At 36.4% G+C, this 23,777-nt stretch overlaps 1 protein-coding gene across 3 annotated transcripts in view; it reads right to left on the bottom strand.

Annotated features, from left to right (window-relative positions):
- Positions 1-8,812: 8,812 nt before the first annotated feature.
- RAB18 (RAB18, member RAS oncogene family) overlaps positions 8,813-23,777 on the bottom strand; it is a 35,980-nt gene continuing 21,015 nt past the window's right edge. The window contains exons 3-8 of one of the 3 annotated variants that reach the window (XM_055092535.2): positions 21,766-21,827; positions 17,035-17,121; positions 16,070-16,142; positions 14,792-14,910; positions 14,651-14,717; positions 8,813-10,769 (exon numbers count right to left, since the gene is read on the bottom strand). In XM_055092535.2, coding sequence (XP_054948510.1) covers positions 10,594-10,769; positions 14,651-14,717; positions 14,792-14,910; positions 16,070-16,142; positions 17,035-17,121; positions 21,766-21,827 — 584 coding nt within the window. In that variant the 3' untranslated portion in view covers positions 8,813-10,593. The remainder of the gene's footprint in view (positions 10,770-14,650; positions 14,718-14,791; positions 14,911-16,069; positions 16,143-17,034; positions 17,122-21,765; positions 21,828-23,777) is intronic. The other 2 variants (XM_003821426.5, XM_034930188.3) reach the window with 2 other exon arrangements.

Genomic DNA, 23,777 nt, shown 5'->3' with positions numbered 1-23,777 from the left:
TTTCTTCTATCTGTATTTTTGTAACCCTTAACCAACTTCTCTTCATCCTCTTGCCCATCTTCCCTTTCCAGCCTCTGGTAACTATCATTCTACTCTCTACCTCTGTTAGGTCAACTTTTTTAGCTCCCACATATGAGTGAGAACATTCAATATTTGTCCTTCTGTGCCTTGTTTATTTCACTTAACATAATAACCTCCAGTTCCAACCATGTTGCTGCAAATGATTTCATTCTTTTTTATGGTCTAATAGTATTCCTCTTTCTTTATCCATTCATCCACTGATAGACACTTAGGTTGATTCCATATTTTGGCTATTGTGAATAGTGCCACAATAAACACCGGAATGCAGATATTCCTTTCATAGCCTGATTTTTTTTCCTTTGAATAAATACCCAGTGGTGGAATTGCTGGATCAAATGGTAGTTCTATTGTTAGTTTTTTTGAGAAATCTCCATTCCATGGTCGCTGTGCTAATTTACATTTCCACCAACAGTGTAGAAGAGTTCCCTTTTCTCTGCATCCTCACCAGCATTTATTTTTGTCTTTTTGATAATTGCCATTCTAAAACGTGTGAAATAATATCTCATTATGGTTTTGATTTGCATTTCCCTGATGATTACTGATGTTGAGCATTTCTTTTTCATATACTTATTGGCCATTTGTATGTCTTCTTTTGAGAAAAGTTTACTCAGATCCTTTGCCCACTTTTTAAAGGGATCATTTGTTTTGCTGTTTGTAACTTCTGTATTTAAAGCTCTTCAGTGGTTTCCCATCACACTCAGCATAACATCCAAACTCCACAAAGGATCTACATGTTCTGACTCCTGCTTCCTTCTTCTAACACCCTCCTGCTCGCTTTCTGTGCTACATAAACACTGGCCTTGTTATTCCCTGAACTCACCAAGCAGGATCTGCTCAGGCCCTTTCACATTTGCCAGTCCTTCTCCAGTAAACTCTCTTCTCCCACACGTAGGCGTATGCGTAGCAACAGCTTTTCTTATTGACTAGAGTCTCTGCTCAAATGTCACTTGCCCAGAGAGGACTTGCTTCAGACTGAAACACTTTTTATCCAGTTAGTGTGGTCTATTTTCTTCCCACTCTTATTTCAAAATCATGTAATTAATCTTTTTACTCTCTTTTCCACCCTACTACATACACTAACATGAGGACATTGACTCCGATGTATTCACCACTCTATCCCTAGGACTTAGAACCATGCCTGGCAAATAGGAGGTCTGAAATAAATCTTTGCTGAATAAATCAACAAGTTATGGAATTTCTATTCAGGGGAGAAAAGATTAAATTGTGCTGGCACAGTTTGCTATCTGCCTGGAAGAAAATAAACATCATAAAAACACCATAAACACAAATAAATTCCAGATGGATTACATAATAAAATGTGAAGACAAATAAGCAAACAACAAAACTATGAACATAGTAGGAAAAAAATGTTTGAGAATGGCTGTATAACCTTGGGATGGGGTTGCCTTCTTAACTAAAAGGGAAACACGAAAGCCATAAAGGATTAATAATGCCGTCCACACAAAAGTGAAATAATTAAATTTAATAGTTAAAAAACAAATGATTGACCAGGTGCAGTGGCTCACACCTGTAATCCTAGCACTTTGGGAGGCCAAGGCAGTGGATCACTTGAGCTCAGGAGTTCAAGACCACCCTGGGCAACACAGTGAAATCCTCATCTCTACAAAACGAAAACAAAAAAGCCAAATGACTGCTCTGAACCATTGCGCCCGGCCAAGAACAAATGCTCTGTCTCTGACAAGGACATGAGTTGGTTCTTATGCCCTCCCTGAGAACATGTTAAAAATATATTTTAAACATTAAAGAACTTTGGGAGGCCGAGGCGGGCGGATCACGAGGTCAGGAGATCGAGACCACCCTGGCTAACACGGTTGAAACCCCATCTCTACTAAAAATACAAAAAATTAGCCGGGCGTGGTGGCGGGCGCCTGTAGTCCCAGTTACTCGGGAGGCTGAGGCAGGAGAATGGTGTGAACCTGGGAGGTGGAGGTTGCAATGAGCCAAGATTGGGCCACTGCACTCCAGCCTGGGCGACAGAGCAAGCCTCCGTCTCAAAAAAAAAAAAAAAAAAAAAAAAAATTAAAGAAAAGAACAAATCTTTGTTGTTGTTGTTTTTGTGACGGAGTCTTGCTCTGTCGCCCAGGCTGGAGTGCAGTGGCGCAATCTCGGCTCACCGCAACCTCTGCCTCCTGGGTTCAAGTGATTCTCCTGCCTCCCAAGTAGCTGGGACTACAGGCGACCACCACCATGCTTGGCTAATTTTTCCATTTTTAGTAGAGACAGAGTTTCACCATGTTGGTCAGAATGCTCTTGGACTCCTGACCTCAAGTGAACTGCCCACCCTGGCCTCCCAAAGTGTTGGGATTACAGGCATGAACCATTGCGCCCAGCCAAGAACAAATCTTAATAGTAAAGGGCTGAGGCGGAAGGATCACCTGAGCCCAGGAGGTCAAGACCAGCCCGGGCAACATAGAGACTCTATCTCTCCAAAAAGTAGAAAAATTTGCAGGGCATGGTAGTGCCTACCTGTAGTCCCCACTATTTGGGAGGCTCAGATGGGATGATTGCATGAGCCCAGGAAGCTGCAGTGAGCTATGATGGCAGCATTGCACTCCTGCCTGGGCAACAGGGTGAGATCCTAACTAAAAATAAAATAGTGAAGGCAGCGAAGAATATCATCCTGAGATATTTCTACAGATTTATGCAAGATAGAGGCCTCTAATAGATAAAGGAAGAGAAAAAGGAAGTCTAGAACACGTAGGTAGAGACTGCAGAGTGATGAGAGCCAACCTGCCTCGGGGTGGCCAGGAAAGCCCTGATCAGTGTCAGGTATAGTAGAGGTGGGAGGAGGGAGACCAGACATAATCACAAGGAAACTTTCTGGTAATATGAATATTCTGTATCTTAACTGACAGTGGTTCTTTAGGGAGTGGGGAGGACAGGGTCTCACTCTTGCCAGGCTGGAGTGCAGTGACACAATCACAACTCACTGCCACCTTGACCTGGGTTGCTCAAATGATCCTCTCACCTCAGCCTCTGGAGTAGTGGAAACCATAGCTGCACCACAATATGCCTGGCTATTTTTTTTTTTTTATATAGTTTTTTGTAGAGACGAGATCCCACTATGTTGCCCAAGCTTGTCTGGAACTCTTGGGCTCAAGCAATCTTCCTGCCTCAACCTCTCAAACTGCTGGGATTACAGCCGTGAGCCACCACACCTGGCCTTGATTGTGATAGTATTTATACAAGTGCATATATTTATTAAAACTCATCAAGATGTAGCCTTATGTAATCAAAGTAGATTACAGTACTTATGGGAATTTCATCTAAGGCAGTAAACATAAACACTGAAAAATTACAAATTGCATTTTTGCTATTTTGCCTAGAAAATGAAAGAAACCCTAGTTAAACCAAAGTACCAAATGAAAGAAATTAATTAGGTGTCTCAATAAACTTAGAAAAGTCTATAGCTTTTCTTTATTAGTGAAAACTACACAGAATTCTGAAATGAAGAAAACCTACGTTCTATTCACACTGACAAAACAAAATTCACAGGGATAATTTTAATAAAGAAGGTATAGGTCCTATGTGAAGAAAACCATAAACCACTAAAAACATAGAATCTGAATACAGAAAGATACCCCATGTATCCTCATGGCAAGTCTTGTAACTAAATTATCAGTTTTCTCACAATTAATGCAGGAATATCATGTAATCCTAATTAGAATCCTGATTTTAAAAAACTAACTAAAAATTAAATTTTTGGTTTTTAAAACTTTTAAGGATGCAAAACTTCAAACAAATTCAAAAGACAAGTCACTGGGTGAAGATGTCAGCAATACATATTAATGACAAAAGATTAGTAACCATATTCCATTAAAAGAAATAAACCTCCTTCATATGAATATTTTTTAAAGGACCCACCAAAAGGAAAAATGGGTGAGGGATCATTTTGAAGATTCATATGTGAAGAAAAAAAATAAAGCACGTAGAAGGATTTGCCTTACAAGTCATATACTATGTTTTCTGTTATCTAAAGCCATGATCAAGACTTTTGCTTTACCAAACCCCTGTGGCAGTCTGATGAAACCTGCAGAGCTATTTTAAGAATGTTTTTTAAAACATAAAATACACAGGATTAAAGAAAAACCAATTATACTAAAATACATTACTTTCCAAGGTTAAGAGCCCCTAAAATAGAAGGTCAAAGTAGATTACAGTACTTATGGGAATTTCATCTAGGGCAATAGCAGTACTTCAGCTCAGTAGGAAAAGGCAGGCTTATTTCATGTTTTGTGCAGAACAAGCTACATGTATGAAGAAGAATGAGATGGCTCCTTATCCTGTGCCATAAACAAGTGAATTCCAAGGGATTCAAGATTTTAAAAGAAAAAATAAAATAAAAATCTCATAAGAGGTTAAGGAAACTATGTCAAATTTAAGAGTTGAGGAGCCCAGAAGCAATAAAACATTTTTTTAATTGTAAGGAAAATACAGTATAAACAAAATTTAAAAAGGCTTAGGTTTGAAAAAATGCTTATAACATACACATTTAGATTAATATCTGTAGTATACAAACAGCTCATATAATAAAACCACAAAAAACTGAACAGAGAAACTGGCAAAGGATATAAATAATCATTTCAAAAGAGTCCACAAACATGAAAACGACTGCAGAAAATGCAAACTAAGTTACACTCAAAAGTTACACCTGGCCGGGCGCGATGGCTCGTGCCTATAATCCCAGCACTTTGGGAGGCTGAGGGGGGCAGATTATCTGAGGTCAGGAGTTCGAGACCAGCCTGGCCAACATGGTGAAACCCCGTCTCTACTAAAAATATAAAAATTAATCAGGCATGGTGGCACATGCCTATAATCCCAGCTACTTGGGAGGCTGAGGCAGGAGAATCACTTGAACCTGGGATGCAGAGGTTGCAGTAAGCCAAGATCACGCCACTGTACTCCAGCCTGGGCGACAGAGTCAGACTCTGTCTCAAAAAAAAAAAAAAAATATATATATATATATATATATATACTATCTGGGAAAGATTCATTTGTATTCCAAACCTCAGCATCACACAATATACCTTTGTAACAAACATGCACATGTACTCCCGAGTCTAAAATAAAAGTTGAAAAAAAATTACACCTTATAAGTATCAAAGTAACTAAAATGTGGTAACACCTCAGGGCTGATGGGGAATGCAGGGAAAGTGATATGTCCATAGTTATTACACTAGTGGAAATGTAGAAGGTTACAGACTTTGGGAAGCTATTGACAAAATATATCAAAACTTAAAAAATGCATTGTCTGATCTATGGATCCAACACACAGATATCTAACAAAAGGAAATGTGTACAAGGATATTTATCGTGGTACTATCTACAGTAGCAAAAACATAGAAACAAGATAATTGCCCATTACTAGAGGAATAGTTGAATAAATTGTGGTATCTGACACATTTAGAATTTTAATATTGTACCATCACAGAAATGGATCTTAGATGTACAGAAATTGGTTTGGAGGGATTTTCACAATCTACTATTAGGAAAGAAAAGCAGCCAGATGCGGTGACTCATGCCTGTAATCCCAGCACTTCAGGAGGCCAAGGCAGGATAGCTTAAGCCCAGGAGCTCGAGACCAGCCTGGGCAACACAGGGAGATCCTGTCTATACAAAAAGATGTTTAAAAAATTACCCAGGCATGGTGGTGCACACCTGTAGTCCAGCTACTTGGGAAGCTGAGGTGAGAAGATCACTTGGGACTGGAAGGTTGAGGCTGCAGTGAGCTGTGATCACACCACTGCACTCCTGCCTGGGCGACAGAGCGAATGCCTGTCTCTAAAAAAATTAAAAAAAGACAAAGAAAAACAACATGCAGAGATGAATATACAGATGGTTCCAATTTATAATATATATTTAAAGAAAACTGTAACTATATATAAATATATATGTATCTATATGTATTTGCATATGATTATAAACATCGAGAAATGCAGAAAGAGCCTATGTGCTAGGATGCAACAGATACCTCAGGGAGGAGAGGAACGAGAGGGCATGCTCGGGTGACAGAGGAAATGAAAAGAAACCACATCATATATGTATGAAGTTAACTCATTTACAGTTTTCTATGTATATATCCATAAAGAAATACGTAAAAGTATTCTCACTAAAATGTTAATAGTTATTTAAGAGTAGTGGCTTTTCAAGTGGTTTACTTTTTTTCTTCCTTATGCAAATAATCTATTACTGATGTAACTAACTTGACGTACGAGCACCTCTAAATAAGAAAAACACACACATTCTCACACTACTTATATTTGGTTGCAAGAAAAAAGAAAATCCAAGTCAAATTGCCTTCAACAAAAAAGGAATTTATTGGCTCACATAAGTGAAAGCTGAGAAATAGATCTCAATTCAGGTCCAATTTGATCCAGAAGTTCCCAAGGGCTCCAATAGACTCCCTCTCACCCTGGTACTGCCTCAGGCTGGTTCCTTTATATTAGAAAAACGAGCTGCAGCAAGTTCAGAATGTGACTCCTCCCAGCACACTATCTCCAACAAGATGTCTTCAATAGCTCCTGAAAAAGCCTAGGCAAACATCTTTATCTCAGTAGTCTGGTCTGGGTCAGGTGCCTACCCCTGAACCATTGCTACTGGGGAAGTGGGGCACTGCTAAAAGGTAACTGGGTTAATCTAGAAAGCCGAGGGTGTGACAATGCCACCCAAATCACATGCACGATTGTTTGCAGGGGTGGGGGTGGGGGTGGGGGTGGTATGGTGGGAGAAGGAAGTAGGTGCTGGATCGGGCAGCCACAGCACACACAAACAAGAAATTAAAGTCAGTCACAAACATATCCAATAAAATATTAAAAGTACTCAAGCTCACTAGTAATCAAAGAAACACAAAAAAAAACTACGTAATTTGTTGCTTCTCCGGTTAAAAAAGAGGAAAAAAAAAAAAAAAACAAGAAATAACCTGCATGAGAAATGGTAAAGGGGACAAGACTGAGAACAGGCATGAACACACGACCATTCAAAATATGTGTGTAGGTGTGTGTGTGCTTGCATTCATGGAACAGCTTTAACTAAGGGGCACTTAAGCAAACTTTATACCACAATCAGAAACATGACTGATTCCCAAATATGAAACAATAAGCTAGCAACAAAACAGTAAAATGTAAAGCCCCATCACAGTAGTCCTCCAGCATGATAGATGGTCCCAACTGGGGAGAGAAAAATTAAAAAAAAAAAAAAGACCTGGGTGATTCTATATTCCTTAGCCCGTAGTCTTGACTTAGCTAGCCTGTCTATGTCTATTTATTCTCGTCTTTCAACAGTTTAGGCAAAACCCAGGGTGAAGTCTATATAGTTGAGTATACACGGCAAGGTCGGAGTCAGAACAATGTCTTCTGAAAGCTGAATAACGTTTTTACCCCTATACTTAACTAGGGAAATACAGGAAAGACAAAATAACTTCCTAAGTATTACTAGTGAAATGTACCCCCAAGAAAGAGAAGCATAATGCTTGAATATGGAGAGGATCTCTGATCTATAATACCTGAAGAATTGTTGAGTTCATTTGAAAAAAACACACAGAAAAAATATGTATTAAGTTGTACTTAAAGACACTATGGTTATTAGGTAAGCCTGTGCCAACTCACAGGCAGAACAAGTACTGGTGTAAGAAGGATTCTTTTATGAGCTATGGTGCTAGCCCCACCCTTAGTAGAGAATCATGTCTCTTGACCATGCAAGCTACGATGAATCAAAATCAAGTCTATTTCCACAACACTCAACTAGAATGTCAACACCAAGTATGAGTTTATGGATGGCAATCAAATACATGAAATGAAAACATCACCCCAGATTTCAGTTTTGAGCAAATTACTGTTTCCATAATTTCTATTCTCACATAAAAAGTGAAGGTACCATAAGTCCCCTAACTTTGTACCTTTTCTAAGTCAGGATTTTCAGTCCACTCTGAGCAGGTGAAAGAAATAAGACCACCTACTCCACTACCTTAACTTTTATGTCACATGACTTATGAGGTAGGTTTACATCATGGGATTTACTCTATAACCCAAAAGTGTGAAATACTTCTATTACATATAACAAAAGAGTGATAAAGAAATAGTGGAACTGCCTTAACTCGGTTGTGTTACAAAAAGCTGGTAACTAACTACCCATTGTAAAAGGAGCGAAGGTGAAGAGTACGGGCTCAGAAGTAAAAATGCCATGACTGGAATCCAGCTCAGTGACTGAGTAGCTATGTGATCTTTGGGGGTTACCTAACATACCTACATTGTGTTGTCCTCACCTTTAAAATGGGCATAATAGGAGTACTAATCTCTTAAGGTTGCTGTGAGGTTTAATGAGATAATTCAGCACTTAGAAAGGCATCTGGCACCAAGGAAGCTTTCAATAAATATTAACTATTACTCAGAAATTGAATAGTTTTTTATTTGTTTGGGTCAATCTCAGTACTACTAGAACTCAAAATACTATATTCTAATTGTTCTAATTTGTACCATCTGCAAAAGACCCTTTAAGACTGCTTCAATGATTCTGAAAAGAATTAACAAAACCCTGTTACTAGGTGCCTGACCTTAGATATTACAACTGTTTCATTACAAAACCTCCACTACAAAACACTAAGCTTGCAACAAAATAACAAAATGAAAGCCACATAATTTGAGTAACACAATAGTACGTATTCTTCAGCTGATGAGAGTAATAGGGAAATGTATATACTTCCTACACAAATGCATCTAGGGAAAGCAGGCTATATTTATTCAAGAACTAGAAAAAGGTTACAATATAAATCTATCAAACAAAATTCATTTTTGTTATATTCAAGTAACTCATATATATTCAAATTTAGACCAAATCAAGACAACAATCCAATACACAGATTATTATATAGCTCAAGGAGCAAAAAACAACAGTCTTGTCAATACAGACTCTACATAAATACACAAATCTCAAGTTTTAATATAACATGAACAAATCACAAGTACATGTGTTAGTGTTCTTTCTCCAAATTTCTAGTAGTAAATCTTGTATATTTAGTAAAAGCATATAGAATGTATAAAACCTTCAACCACATGTAATGTAGACTAGGAAGTGTAAATCAAATAGAATGTGAGGTTTTTATATGTAAAGATGTACATTTCAGAAAGAACCCAACATGAAGTAAATTAACAAACATATTGCAAAGGTGGTCACTCACAAAAATGCTTATCATTTGCAATTGTATACAGAGAACAAACTGCCCAGAAATTAATACTGGAATCTTACTGAGGGGTATTATAGTAACCAACCTTAAAGGACAAATAACTTATTTGAGGGGTTAAAATAGCAGAGATCAGTGTAAATTAAATAACACATGAATGAAAAAAATCTACAATATACAATAGCAAGAGGTGAGAAAACTGAATACTGTGAAAAAGATTTATTAGTCTGTACAAGTTGGTTTTGATGAACTATTGGTTACTTGTTAAGTAAATTGTCAAGATTTTCATTGTGACAGTATTTTCCCTCACACATCAGAATCTGGAAGCAATATGCCTTTTTCAAATTATCACTTAGTGTTTTTTTTCCCCACCCCTCAAAACACAGAAATAGGTTTTTGAATATCAACTAGCCATTATGGAAGCCGTAAGATACAGATATTCATCAACATTACACAAGCTACAATTAAGGTACCTGGACAAACACTACCAACATTTATGAAAAAAGATGTTGGTTTTAAAAGTGTATGAGGAGTTACAATAAACACACTATTCATGTCCTCCTGAAACCAAAATGGGGGAAAACCTTATTGTCATTCTGCCAAACACCACATAACTAAAAATGCTGCACAGAGTCATGAATCCAATGTACATATCACAGGATTAAAACTCCAGTTAAGCAACTGAGCTAATCATTGAAGTAAATTAAAAATACCAAGCTTCTTTAACCTATCAATGCTGTTTTAGAAGCATCATCCGAACAAATAGAGATTTAGTTATAAATTGGCCTGGGCTACATTCTGTGATGAGAATTTTGCTTAGTACTAAAAAAGAATCTCAAACATCCCAGAAAAGCTGTGGAATCATGCTCTTTATTATTCCTGAAAGAAAATTTGCCACGTTTGATGATACCTCTATTCTTCCCCGTGGTTCTAGGAGTTCTAAATACCAAGTAATTCAGAAAATGATAGGAGTATTTAAGCAAAAAGAATAGCAAAAGCAGACTTTGTATCAACATATCCTAGATAGATGGATTTTTTAAAAAATTACATGATAAATGTAAATCATAAAATTGAATGTACTTATAAAGGTACACCTATTTTGTGCTACATAAAAAAACTGTAGACTGCAAACTGTGCATGCTTACCATAACATTTTACCCGGGGTCGATGAGTGGGATTTCTTGCAAATATTTACTGCTATGATATAAAACAATTATGTGCAAACTGCAAGGTCCCTAAAATAGCAGTTAAAGAGTTTATATACAGAAAGATGTCACTATCTGATCAAATATGCAAGAGATGGAATTTCCCAGAGTTTATAACACAGAGCAATAACCACCACAGGCTCCTCCTCCTTGGCCTTCTTCCCTGTGTGACAGTTTGACTCCTTTATTCTGGTTCTCACTTTCCCACAGTCCAGGGGTCTGAATGATCTTTTCAACAAGTTCTTCAAAGGCACATTGTACACCATCACAGGTTTTTGCACTTGCCTCTGAAATTCAAGGAAAAAGGTCATTCATAGTATATTCCTTTCTGGCCATATTCTCATGTTTTTCTGGGAAACTATCAGGGCATAAATATCAGCCTACAATATATTAAGATCCAAATCAGCAATTTTTCCCCAAAGGTCAATAACTAGTGAATTTCCAAATCTCAAAATTGAGCTAATTAAATTCTATCCATAAGAATACTAGTATATAATTTTATACCAAAAAAACACTGGTTTATAATCTTAAAACTGTGATAGAATTGTAACTTGTAAAGCCCTACTTAAATAGCAAGCGAAAGTTTTTTCCTTAAGCTTTCAGTTAACTCTTACAACTCGCTCCCAAGGCAGATATTATTCCTATTTTAAAATAAAGAAATTCATACAAGTTAAACAATTAACCTGATTATTCTGTGCCTTCAACCAAGCAGCTCCAGGCAGCTGGACAAAATGACAAACCACCACGAAAACTGGTCCCACAGCAAATGTTTGCTCATGAAACTCAACTGGACACTCAGCACTGCTTCCAACCCTACGTTTCCTTAGTGACGATCTTTCTCACCGTCTGAGATGAGTACTTTATTCCTTCCTCTCAAAACTCTATCGCAGCTAATAATCTAGCTGCATTATGCTGAGAAAATCAGAAGCAATCTGGCAAGAACTGCCTGATCATCCCACTAATAAATTTACCAAGCTACCTGCATATGTATCCTCATGCTCTGCTTTCCCTCCTGTGAGAATGGATAAACTGTCCCTGCTGCTATCCAAGCCATCGCCTTCTTTTGTTCCTGGAGTCCCATCCCTTCTCATTCACCGAAGGACCAAACGCTCTCTCTATTGGATCATACCAATCAGCCTAAAAGTCTGCTGAATTATTTTCCATCCTATTAAAAAACAAACTTGCTCTCTAGGCCACATGCCCTTCTTGTAGCCACCCATTTCTCCACTGTCTTTGAAACCTCTTCTAAAGAGTTATCCACATAAGCTGTTTCTACCTTCTTATCTCACGTTCTTTCTTCAAACTACTCTAATTAGGCTTTCATTCCCACCACTCCACTGAAATCATTCTTTTCCAAGACCACCAACACCCTTTATCTTGTCAAATCCCATATCCTAATTTTATTTGACATCTTTGGTATCTGATACTGCTAATCACTTCCTCTTCTTTTAAACAAGTTGTTCCCTTGACTTCCAGGACACTGAACATGCCTGAAAATCCTCTGAGCCCACTGACATGTCATGTGCAGCCTTGTTTGCTGGCACTTCCTCTTTCTGCTGACCTCTAATTGCTGGAATCCCCCAGGGTTCAATCTTCTGCCATTTTCTTTGTTTTGTTTTGTTTTTGAGACAGGGTCTCACTCTGTCACCTAGGCTGGAGTGCAGTGGGAGCTCCACTGCAGCCCTGGCCTCCCAGGCTCAAGTGATCCTCCCACCTCAGCCTCCAGAGCAGCTGGAATCACAGGCCCATGCCACTATACACAGCTGATTTTATTTGGAGATGAGGTCTCACTATGTTGCCCAGGCTTCTTCAGCCCTTTTCTATCCACGTTCTTTCCTGAAGTCACCACTCTAATCACATGACCTTGAATGCCACCTAAATGCCAATGACCACCATGTCCACCGGTTATCGGAAAAATGTCTCATTCTTATGTCAAAGTGAAATTCTTGACTCCTCACTTCCCTACCCTAAACCTGCTCTTATCTCAATCTTTCACATCCTAATTATTGGCAGCACAATCTACCTCACTGCTCATGCCTAAAACATGGAGTTATCTCTGATTGCTCTCTTTTTTTTTTTTTGAGACAGAGTCTCGCTCTGTCGCCCAGGCTGGAGTGCAGTGGCGTGATCTCGCTCACTGCAAGCTCCGCCTCCCAGGTTCAAGCAATTCTCCTGCCTCAGCCTTCCAAGTAGCTGGGACTACAGGCACCCGCCACCACGCCCGGTGAATTTTTTGTATTTTTAGTAGAGACGGGGTTTCACCGTGTTAGCCATGGTCTCGATCTCCTGACCTCGTAATCCACCTGCCTCGGCCTCCCAAAGTGCTGAGATTACAGGCATGAGCCACTGCACCTGCCCGATTGCTCTTTTTAATTATCCTCCATACCCAATCCACCCACAAATCCTGTCAGCTATACCTTCACTGTATCTCCCAGAACTGCCAATTTTCTACCACCCTCTACGGCTACACAGTCAAACCGCTTCTTCCTTCATCTGGGCCACTGCAAGAGAAGAACTAGTCTCTTGCTTCTGTTTCCCCTAGTCCATTTTCTACACAACAGGATCTTTTTAGAGTATCAGGTCACACCGCTGCTTCCCTACTTTCCACCACAATTGGAATACAATCCATCTCTTTACCATTTGAATGGCATCTCTCACCATCTGCCTTCTCCTTAACACACACTATGCTCCAGTACACACGCTTTCTTCCTGTTCCTTTAACACAGTAGCCTGATTCCCACCTCAGGAAATATTTGCTCTTCTCTCAGCCTGAGATGATCTCCCTCTAGACTAGGGGTGTCCAGTGTTTTGGTTTCCCTGGGCCACATTAGAAGAAGAAGAATAGTCTTGGGCCACAAATAACATACAATAACACTAATGATAGCTGGAACTTAAAAAAAAGCACAAAATCTCATAATGTTTTAAGGAAGTTTACAAATTTGTGTTGGGCCACATTCAAAGCCATCCTGGGCCACATGCAGCCCATGATTTGGACAAGCTTGCTCTAGATCCTCACCAGAGAGATTTCTGCTCAAATGGGACAGCCTCTAAGAACTTTCCCTAAGCAGTCCCCACTCCAGTCATTCTCTCTCCCCTTATAATGTTTTATTTCCTTCATAGCACTACTTACTTATTTAAGTCTGTCTCCCTTACCAGAATGTAAGCTCCATGTGGGCAGAAAGTTTGTCAGTTTTGTCCACTGTTACATCTTGAGTGTTCAATAAATATTGGGTAAACTAATGTATGGAAATGAGGGACATACAGCAAGTAAAAGTACTCGATTCCTTTCTGAAAATCTCAATACTTTCCACTAATTCCATTCTGCTTCTATCTATATATGAAGTCCTCTCAACTTCATTTGCAGATTCCTGGTAGCTTCTAACGCCATGGAATGGTTAAATCCGTAATTCCTAAAGCTGGCTTCACATCAGAATCAACTAGAGTGCTTTCAATAAACTGCCTTTCAAACCTGTAATACGGCACAGGGCCCAGGTGATTCTGACATAGCTCATCCAATTTTCTAGATGAGGGGTTGGCAAACTCTTTCTGTAAAGGGCCAGATAGAAAATATTTAGGCTTTGTGGGCCGTATGGCCTCTGTTGTAACTACTAAACTCTGCCATATGGCACAAAAGCAGCCACAGACAACATGTAAACACATGGACATGGCTGTGTACCAATACAAATGGTGGGGCCAGATTTGGACCAGGCTGTAGTTTGGCAACTCTTGCTGGACCATGTTTCTCAAAAATTAATGTGCATACAAACCATATGAAGAGCTTGTTAAAATGCAGATTCTAATTCAGAAAATCTGGGGTAGGGCCTGAGCTGAAGCACTGCTAACAAGCTCCCAGGTGGTGCTGATGGTATCAGCATATGGACCAGCAAGGCATAACTTTAGCACTGGGTGCCAAACTTTACTGAATGCCACTATATCCTGTGAGGAATGATTTGACTGTTTTTTAATATGATTTCACATAATATGATCATACATTTTACAGGAAGAAGAATAAAGAACCTTGTTATATAGTTAGATTTTGTAACACAAGGCAACTAGGAACAATACTCTATACACATTTTATGGTTCATAAAGAAATAAACTTGGCAAAAACTCCATTCAAAAATTCCTCATTAATAATGAAAGGACAGATATTCATTCACACACCTACCTATAAATAACATGGAATGCTTTCGTGCAAATTTCAGGCCTTCATTTCTATCGACTTCACGATTTTCCTAAAATATAAATGCAATGATTAAGAAAGGCTACCAAAATATAGAACCAAAATGCCAAGTGTCTGCCTTCTTACCTTATCGATTTTATTTCCAACTAGCATGTTTACTATGTCATTTCTTGTACAGTATGTTTCCAATTCATTTAACCAATTATCCAGTTTAACAAATGTATCTCTTCTTGTGACATCATAAACTGAAATAAAAGGAGTCATTTGTTAAATAAGCATTAAAGAAAGAAGCAATGGCGTACTTCTGATATGTAGCTAGGAGTTAGCATTACTAAGCAATATAGACAAGTCTGTTTTTTATTGTCTTCAACGATTAATATTGAGTGTCTACTGATCCAAATGGAAGAAACAAGTGTTTTTTTTTTTTAAAAGCATACACATTTCAATCCTATTAACATATACTGTCACAGAAATGAAATTATATCCTGTGTAATAAGTGAAAACACATTTAATACCCATTAAAGCAAAACAACAGCTATTCCCATTCATAATGATGAATGAGGTCTATCCAAAAACCAGAGTGTTTAGATTCAAATCTGTGGCAAAATATTAAAAAAGAAATACATGAATATAAACATCTATGACCCCATTAATTTGTTTATTACAAGAACCAAAATTTACAGCTTTGAAAAAATTGTAGTACAGTTAGTAGATGGGTTCCTGGTGGTCTTCCTGTTATCGCTTTCATCTTATGTCATTCTGCATTATAACAAAAACCTTATTAAAGTGTTTTATAAACTCAAGAGATGCTGAACCAAAAGGCTGTCACTACCAAGCCATAATATTTAAAAAAAAGAGAATTCTACCTATTAATACAATTGATCAATATTCATTTTAAACAGTTTCCCAGGAATATCAAGAACAAGCACTTTTCAACAAATTACACTGAGAATCCACATCTGGTTTCTAAATTTTGTTTCATTATAAATCAATAGTGTTAAGTGCTTTGTGATATTTTTAGGACTAATAAAGCAGATTCTACTAATCAACAAATACTTTTCGTCCTTTATAAACTACAGCAAATATTAATATGCTGATAACTGAAGCCCAGTTTCTGTAATACTCCAAGACAGTCCAACATATGCTGATTAATCCTCAATTATGTTCTCATTGACATGTGTTTTCAAACCAAATAAATTAGCCTTGTCTTTATTTTTTAAGTGCTAGACAAGACTAAAATCAAAAGTTTTAATATTCATTAATATTACATGAAGTTAATACAACTACAAGTTACATAAAAGTAGCTCTAACGAGAAGTAAAACAAAGACATTAACTTTCACAGACTAGGACAATCAGAAACTCCAATAAATATTTTTAAATAGTACATTAAAGTAAACACTTACCTAATATAACACCCTGTGCACCTCTATAATAGCTGGGAGTTAATGTTCTAAACCTCTCTTGACCAGCAGTATCCTAAAAATGATCATTATTATTAAATTAAACAAAGTATAAATAGACCTTCAATATACTAGTTTAAGAGTAGAAAGTCAAACAGCATTACTAAAAATAGTATTAATGCATGAGCTCATTAAAAAACTGGAACTTAAATAAGATGTGTTCGCTTACTGACAAGTGTCACAAAATAAAATTATTTATAAATACTGATCTCTAGAAAAATGAAACTATGTAAAGGTTTTCTGCTGTTTTGAATTTAAGACTTTTATCATACATGAAATGAAACCCATGGTTCTAAACTCCAGCTGCACAATGAAATTTTCTGGGAATCTTGAGTCTACCCTCCAAAAAATTTCTGCTTAATTGGTCTAAGGTAATGACAGGAATTTTTTTTTTTTTAAATCTTACCAGGTGCTTTTAATGTAGAATCAAGGCTGAGAACCACTGATTTGAAGAAAATTATGGGACGTCTTACTTTAGGTAACAGATTTTTAGGTTGGGCTCTTTTAAGTGTTTTCTATGTATCTCCTTTTGAGAAAATGCATATAACCAAGCCATTCTTTATTACATGTTATTTCTGACTCATGTTAGGGTTAGTGAACAATGTACACTAGGTAGAAAATGTAAATTTCATAAAGCAGGGACTCATCTGCTTAATCACCAGTTTAACCATTGTGCTGAGACCAATTCTTGAAAAAAGACAGTTGCTCAGAATTTGTTGAGAAAAAAAAAAAAAGAATGAACCTATTTAACAAGCCTTTACTTCCGGGCCCAATTCCTTCTCTCTCTTGTCTTTCTACCATCCTTGGACTATGGATTCAAGGTACCTAAGATTATACAAAGCAGCTCAGCCCACCACCTGTTTTATTAAATAAAGTTTTATTGAAACACAGCAGGCCTATTTGCTTACGTATTGCCACATGGCCCACTTCAGGATTGGACTATTTCCTATCTGGCTCTTTAAGAAAAAGTTTGCAGTCTGCTGATGCAAAGTAACCTAAAGAAAAGTAAAAGTAAAAACATGTATCAAACCTCAACTTAGCTACCAGTCCCACTGCTGTAAATGAGGGTTTGCTATGGGACAAGCAGAAGCTCCCCCAGATATAAAAATGTTAGAATAACCTGTAAGAGGTTTATAAGATTGGAGAAGAATTCAAACCAGGGGCGTGAGGGGCTTCAGCAAGACAGTAGGGAGGATCTGCAGTCATTTATAACCCCAGAAGAGAAACTTAAGAGGAAAGTAACGTTTCAATGTAAACCACTTCGAACATTCACCACTCTTCCACAGATACACTTACATAAATTTGAAAGCCTTTCCTTCCAGATCCTTACCACCACAGAAACTAATCCCCACTCTGCCATGCTTAAGTGAAGAATTAACAGATTTAAAGTAAATGTTCTGAACAGATAAATTTATAAAATAAATAATTTTTCTCTTTACAAAAATTCTCTCTGCCTCTAAGTTTCTTACAAAACCTGCCTTGGATTTTAAAATTATTCAATTTGCATATTTACTCACCTTTTCAAGAACAATAATATAAATTAAAAGCTGTTTAAAGCAAAGTGAACCTGCTATATAAAGCAGATTATAACTTTGATAACATGAGACAAGTCAATATTGTAGTCCATTAATCATTAATGAAACGGTATATGGATGCCCAGTGATCTTTTTTGATCACTATGCTCAAGTAATCAAAACCCAAATTTGCAGGGAAAAAAAAAGTAATCAACTAGAAGCCAAAAGATGTAACTACTATGCATATCATAGTAAAATGATTACTATGTGTATCAGTAAAAGTGTCACCACTTTTAGGAAGCAATTGGTAATATATATAATAAGAAACTAGAAATGCTCTTCACAGCCTTGTACTAGTACCTATTTCAGACAATCTGATTCATAAAAACTCAATAAAAAATGTATATTTTTAAATGACAAATCATTATGAGAATGTATCCTAGCTATTTGCTTACATGCAAAAATTGACAAATTAGTAATATTCAAATTATTCAGTATCCAGATACATTATAACTTTGAGAACTGCACCATGTTAAGCATTTAACTTTTAGTAGTACAGACTATCTGTTTTAGAGAGAAAGAAAAAAAAAAAGAAGGAAAAGCCATTACTGAAAAGACAAGCCTTGGATTTGGAACAGCGAATTACTGAATTACTGAATTTGGAAATTTAAGAAGCAGCTATTTTTCTATACAGTGAATTAGTGAATTCGGAAATTTAAGAAGCAGCTATTTTTCCATACATGGAACACTGTTCTATATTCATAACAAATAGTTTGAGGTAAGGACCAAGTATGAAATATTTTAGCCCCAAGACTTTTTGATAACAGGAAGAAAGTTTATTCTATTTGCATAAGGAAACTGTATCCATAACTTCCAGAGCTGGCAGAAAAACAAGTGAACATGAACTTTGTTCTCTCTGGTCTTCATTCAGATCAACTTCAAAAACTGCCTTAATGAAACACAACATAAAAATCAGAACTGCAATTCCAGTTAAAATATCCATAAATCCTGATGTTTTAAAAGTAAAAACCATAGCAAGAAAGTTTTAATGTTGAAATATTACACTTGACTTTGAAACTTTGCTTGTGAATATTTATTAATAATTAGGCCAGATGTTTAGAGGCTTGCCATTTTTGGATTCACTTATAAAAGTGTTTAAATAGGTGTTATAATTTAGGGGGTGGAGGGAACCATGTGCAATAGCATCGCATCAGGATTTATAGTAACTATAAAGTGTATATGCTTAAATAGAAGTTAGATTGTTGCTTGTGTTTGTTTTCAAAACAGGAATATGTGGTAGGTATAATAACATCTTTGTAAGATAAATGAAGCACAGCTTTTTGTCTCTATCCTGTAGTTTTATTTTCTGATGGGGGAAGGAGAGAAGAAATTACTGAAAGATATATAGATAAATTCAGGGCTAGGAAAGATCTAGAAAGGCTTAATAATAGATGTAGGGAGTGAAAGTGAAGCAAGGACATAGAAAAAGGCAGTAGAAGAAAACAAGGTCATGATGAGTATGCACTTTCAGGAGGGAGGAGGGGCAGGGCTATGCTTAATTATTCTATTTCATCCTAGAAGAAGCTTCCAAGTAGGAGAGAAACTCATTTTATAAATAAAACTATAGAAGAATTAGGCAACTATGGATTCATATATTTCTAATACAGAGGAAACGCCTTCCTAAATACGTTACACCCAAATGCCATGATGAAAATAGCTGATCCAACCATATAAATATTAAAACCTTGAAATGACAAGAACACCCTTTACCTCCTCTTCACCTCCCCATCCCCATATTCATCCTTAACAATATTGGAAGGTAAATGACAAACTGGAAAAAAAAATCTGTAGCATATGGCAGTATTACACACACACACAAGAACACAAACATATATTCAACTGATACATGATTTTAAAGGCAAATGATAGCTTAGAAAATTGTACCACATGACAAAGAGCTAATAATTTTATTATATAAAGACTTTAATGAAGAAAAAGATGAATGCTAACATATAAAATGGGTAAAATATGTAAAAAGAAAACTTATTTTTTAAAATGATCAATAAACAGGCAAAAATCTCTTATCAAAAGAAATGCAAATATAAGTAAAACAGCAACACTCAGAGGCAAAAACAGAAAGAATGATAACAGTAGAGATAAGGATGTGGCAGAATGAATATGAATACAATTGGTGGGAGTATAAACTGAAAAAAAAGGCTTTTTGGTGTACATTAATGTGAAGACTTCATATTCATTTCTACTTCCAGCTACACATTCTAAAGTAACTGGACAAGTACACACAGACGTATAAATCAGGATGCTCAAAGAGCTCTAATCTTTGTGGAAAGCTGGCAAAAATGTAAGTGTCTCTCACTGAAGGCTGACTAAAGTACAGCTATGAAACGGAATACTAGCTGGCCATCTAAACGGATACGGCACATACTATGAGTGGGGGTGAGGTGGTAGGAAAGGAGGACAAACAGGTTTAAAAATGTAAGATATAATCCCTTTGTTTTGGAAAACTCACATACTGGTATGTATAGTGGTATGTATACATATCCCTTGATATTTTAAAGAATGCTCACTAAAATCTATTCAGTGGTATACTTTTATAGATGTTCTTCTCTGCTCTTCTTATTGTCTCAATTATCCCTTTTAGAATGACCCTGTATTATTCTTACAGCCAGGGGGAAAACCTCTCTTCTTTAAAAAATGTTTATAGGCCTATGGTAAAAATGTCTCTTCAATAATACCTGCCAGCCTTTTTATTAGGCAGGAACTAGAAAATAAATTTAAAACAAAACAAAACTATGAGAGAAAAATCTCACTGCAACCAGCAAGTCTCAGATACTACTCTAATCTACGTATTTCACAAAGCAGCAGCAAGGCCGGAAAGGGATAATAAATTAACCATGAAAAGCATATGGAAATCAGGCCCCCACTTTAGTATGGAAAAAGCCAGCATTCTTATATCATTCAACACATTTTACCATAGTCTAGTCCAACATTTTCCAAATTGTTTTCTGTTAGACATTACTGTTCTGATTGATATTAAACATATTTGGGGGAAAGGGGCAAACAGGTTAACAAATTTAAAGTATTGTATGTTAGGAAAAACTGACATAAAAACATTAAACACACTTACACAATTATTTGTTATTTGGGGATAAATGTGTATTAGAAACAGTGTGCCATTCAGAGAATGCCAAGAAATATGACATCATACAATGCATGAACACTTGCTGTTTTCAATCTGTGACTGATGTACAAACAGCATTTACCATTTAACCACCATGTGGAAATAAGTCTCGATTTGATGACTGATCAGTTCTAATATGATTTCTTATATTACAAACATATATGTATAATTATCACAGTCTATGTGAAAAGTAGATATATAAAACAGTATATATTTAGAATTAATATACATATATATATAACCGATCATATTTAGATAGACAGATATAGATAGATCGGTATGTGGGTGGGTAAATAGACTGATGAAAGGGAGACACAGAGAGAGACAAACATAGACACTAAGCATCTTGGATATTTCTGACAGTTAATGCTACCTTATTTGACACTAGCATGAGCGGTCTAGCTAGTACAGTAACGGGGATCAGAATGGTTGGATTGACAGGAAAACGAAAAGAAGCCAGTAAGGAAAAATGAGGCATTAAAAATAAGCCCAAAGTTTGAAACCTCAAATTTTATAAATATCTATACTAACAAACAAGAAAAATAAAATTTTTTCCTAAATATCACGTCATTCCTCCTCCCCTTAAAAATTGTCTTTAGTGTTAGTTCAGTCTAGATGGTCTTTTTAAAACTTCAAAGAAACATATCCAATTATGATTCTCTTTGGCAGATGAGATGATTTTTTAATATTCTGTTCTGTTTTGAAATATTCATAAAGAATTATGCATTGTGAAAATTTAAAAACATAGCTGCCTAATTACCCAATTATAAGATATTACTGTTTATCCTTTAATCAGTATCAAATCTCCCAAAAGTTATTTAATACAAATTGTTCATTCACCACCTCTAGAACACTACACAAATCAATTTCTGCATCCTTAAAAAGTAAAGTTTAATATTTTAAAAATACATTTTAAAAACTCTTACCCATATTGCAAGTTTAGCCTTATTTCCATCCACTGAAATTGTTTTCACCTTAAAGTCAACACCTTAAAGAAATGAAAATTTTGATAAGTCTCCCAGTAAAACAGACTTTTAAAATCCATTACCAAGAAAACCAGAAAACAGAAAAGTCACTATTATCAAATGCCCAATTCACACCCCAACTTCTTAGAATTCTGGATGTGGAGATAAAAAGTGTCATTAAAATCCAGTATCTTAGGATTTAATCAGGATAAATGAAAATCAAATGCTTGTAGAATTCACTCACTCACCTACCTTCTATTCTTCCAAAAAGGAAAAACAAAATTCAATTTAAGGTGATAACTCACTATGCGTGTTAAAAGTCAAGAGCTGCAATTACAATGCTCACATAAAGAAGACTATCCATGGCTGACTGTGGGTCATGGCAGCTTCCAGGGGCTCCCTAAGCATCCACATGCTACTGTTAAGAGTGCTGTCCACTGCCAGCTCTTCTTATTGTCTCAATTATCCCTTTTAGAATGACCCTGTATTATTCTTACAGCCAGGGGGAAAACCTCTCTTCTTTAAAAAATGTTTATTATTTTTAAAGTTAGTGGTTACTAACTCAGATCTTGACTGTAAGCAGCTTGGGGAACCGGTAAAAATATTAAAGGGCCACTCACTCCTTGTCATATAATCTCTTTATTTTTATCCTAAAAAAATACTATTTTTATGTAATAACCTAATCAATAACTTGCTACAGCACAATTTCAATAAAACAATTTATACATGAAAACATTTATATACAACCATCTAAGAATCTTCATAAGTGAAAGAGGAGTGCCCAAAGTTCTATGAAAAGCTTCTATAAGTACTAATTTATGTAAAGAAAAGAGTTTCATAAGAAGTCACACAAGGCTTTATTACAGCAGCCAAAAAAGAAACCTCTCCCTTTCCAGGAAAAGGAGTTGACACATGCCATCTGGCTTAAATGAACAGCAACTGCCCACATGTCTTTAAAGAGTTCAGTCTACCCCACTGGCCAGAGGGAAAACATTAGCTCAAGAAGCTTGGAAAGAAACTTTCAAAAGATCTTATTAGCTTGTCACAATTAATTCAGAACAGCCCCAACTAAGATGAACAGCACCCTCACATACTAAATGCTTAATAGAACACCTGTCACCAATATGGAAATATATTCGTAATTCTTGGAAGACTTGTGGTGATCCATTACATATACAAATTCGGTAATAAAAATGCACATTCAAAATGTGCATTATGCCAGGTCTTTCTGTATACCAAATATATATATTTTTAAGTTTGGTGTTTTGAGCTGGGGTGATAAAGGAGTTGATAAAGCCTAGAATGATGGGCAGCCATTAGTAAAAGGACAGTGCTGATTACATAGCCCAACAAAAACCTAAATATAAAATTTCTTCACAGCCAAACAAAAAATCCCACATGCTAAATAATCTTGTATTAACCAGGTCTAAATAAAGAAGTTACTATGCCATTTTAAAAGTGGAACCATCTACATAAACAACATGAAATTATCTACATTTTCTTCCTATTGCTTTAAAAAAAAAAAAAAAGCAAAGCACAAACCCTGAGAAAATTCAGAGGAGGAAAATGGTTCTGACTTGGTGCAGGTACTAAATGACAGCCACTGGCAGACACTACACAGAGATAGCCTCTGTCATGCACACTCTACAGTTAAATTCTCAAGGTTTTTCAGGGAGTATATAAAGAACTAATTTTTTTCCTTAATAATCCCAGATACATGTTCAAGAGCAGACAAGCATCTTTCCTAACTATCAGCTAATTTGTTTACCCAAGAAAAGAAACCCACCGCTTCCAGAATGTATGTGTTTTCTTCCCATACCCCAACTCCTCTTCCTCTATTATTATTTCCTGGTTCTGCAAGTTTGTTGTGAACAGTCTAATGACTGTCTCTGACATAAGAATAATTTCCATGTGGATAACTAACAATGTCTCTAAGTTATGCTTTTGACATATTATATCTGAAACTTACCAAT

This window comes from Pan paniscus, chromosome 8 (assembly GCF_029289425.2).
Source record: "Pan paniscus chromosome 8, NHGRI_mPanPan1-v2.0_pri, whole genome shotgun sequence".
Taxonomy (NCBI): domain Eukaryota; kingdom Metazoa; phylum Chordata; class Mammalia; order Primates; family Hominidae; genus Pan; species Pan paniscus.
Note: the sequence above shows the minus strand (reverse complement) of the source record. Positions and strands in the feature narration are given on the sequence as shown.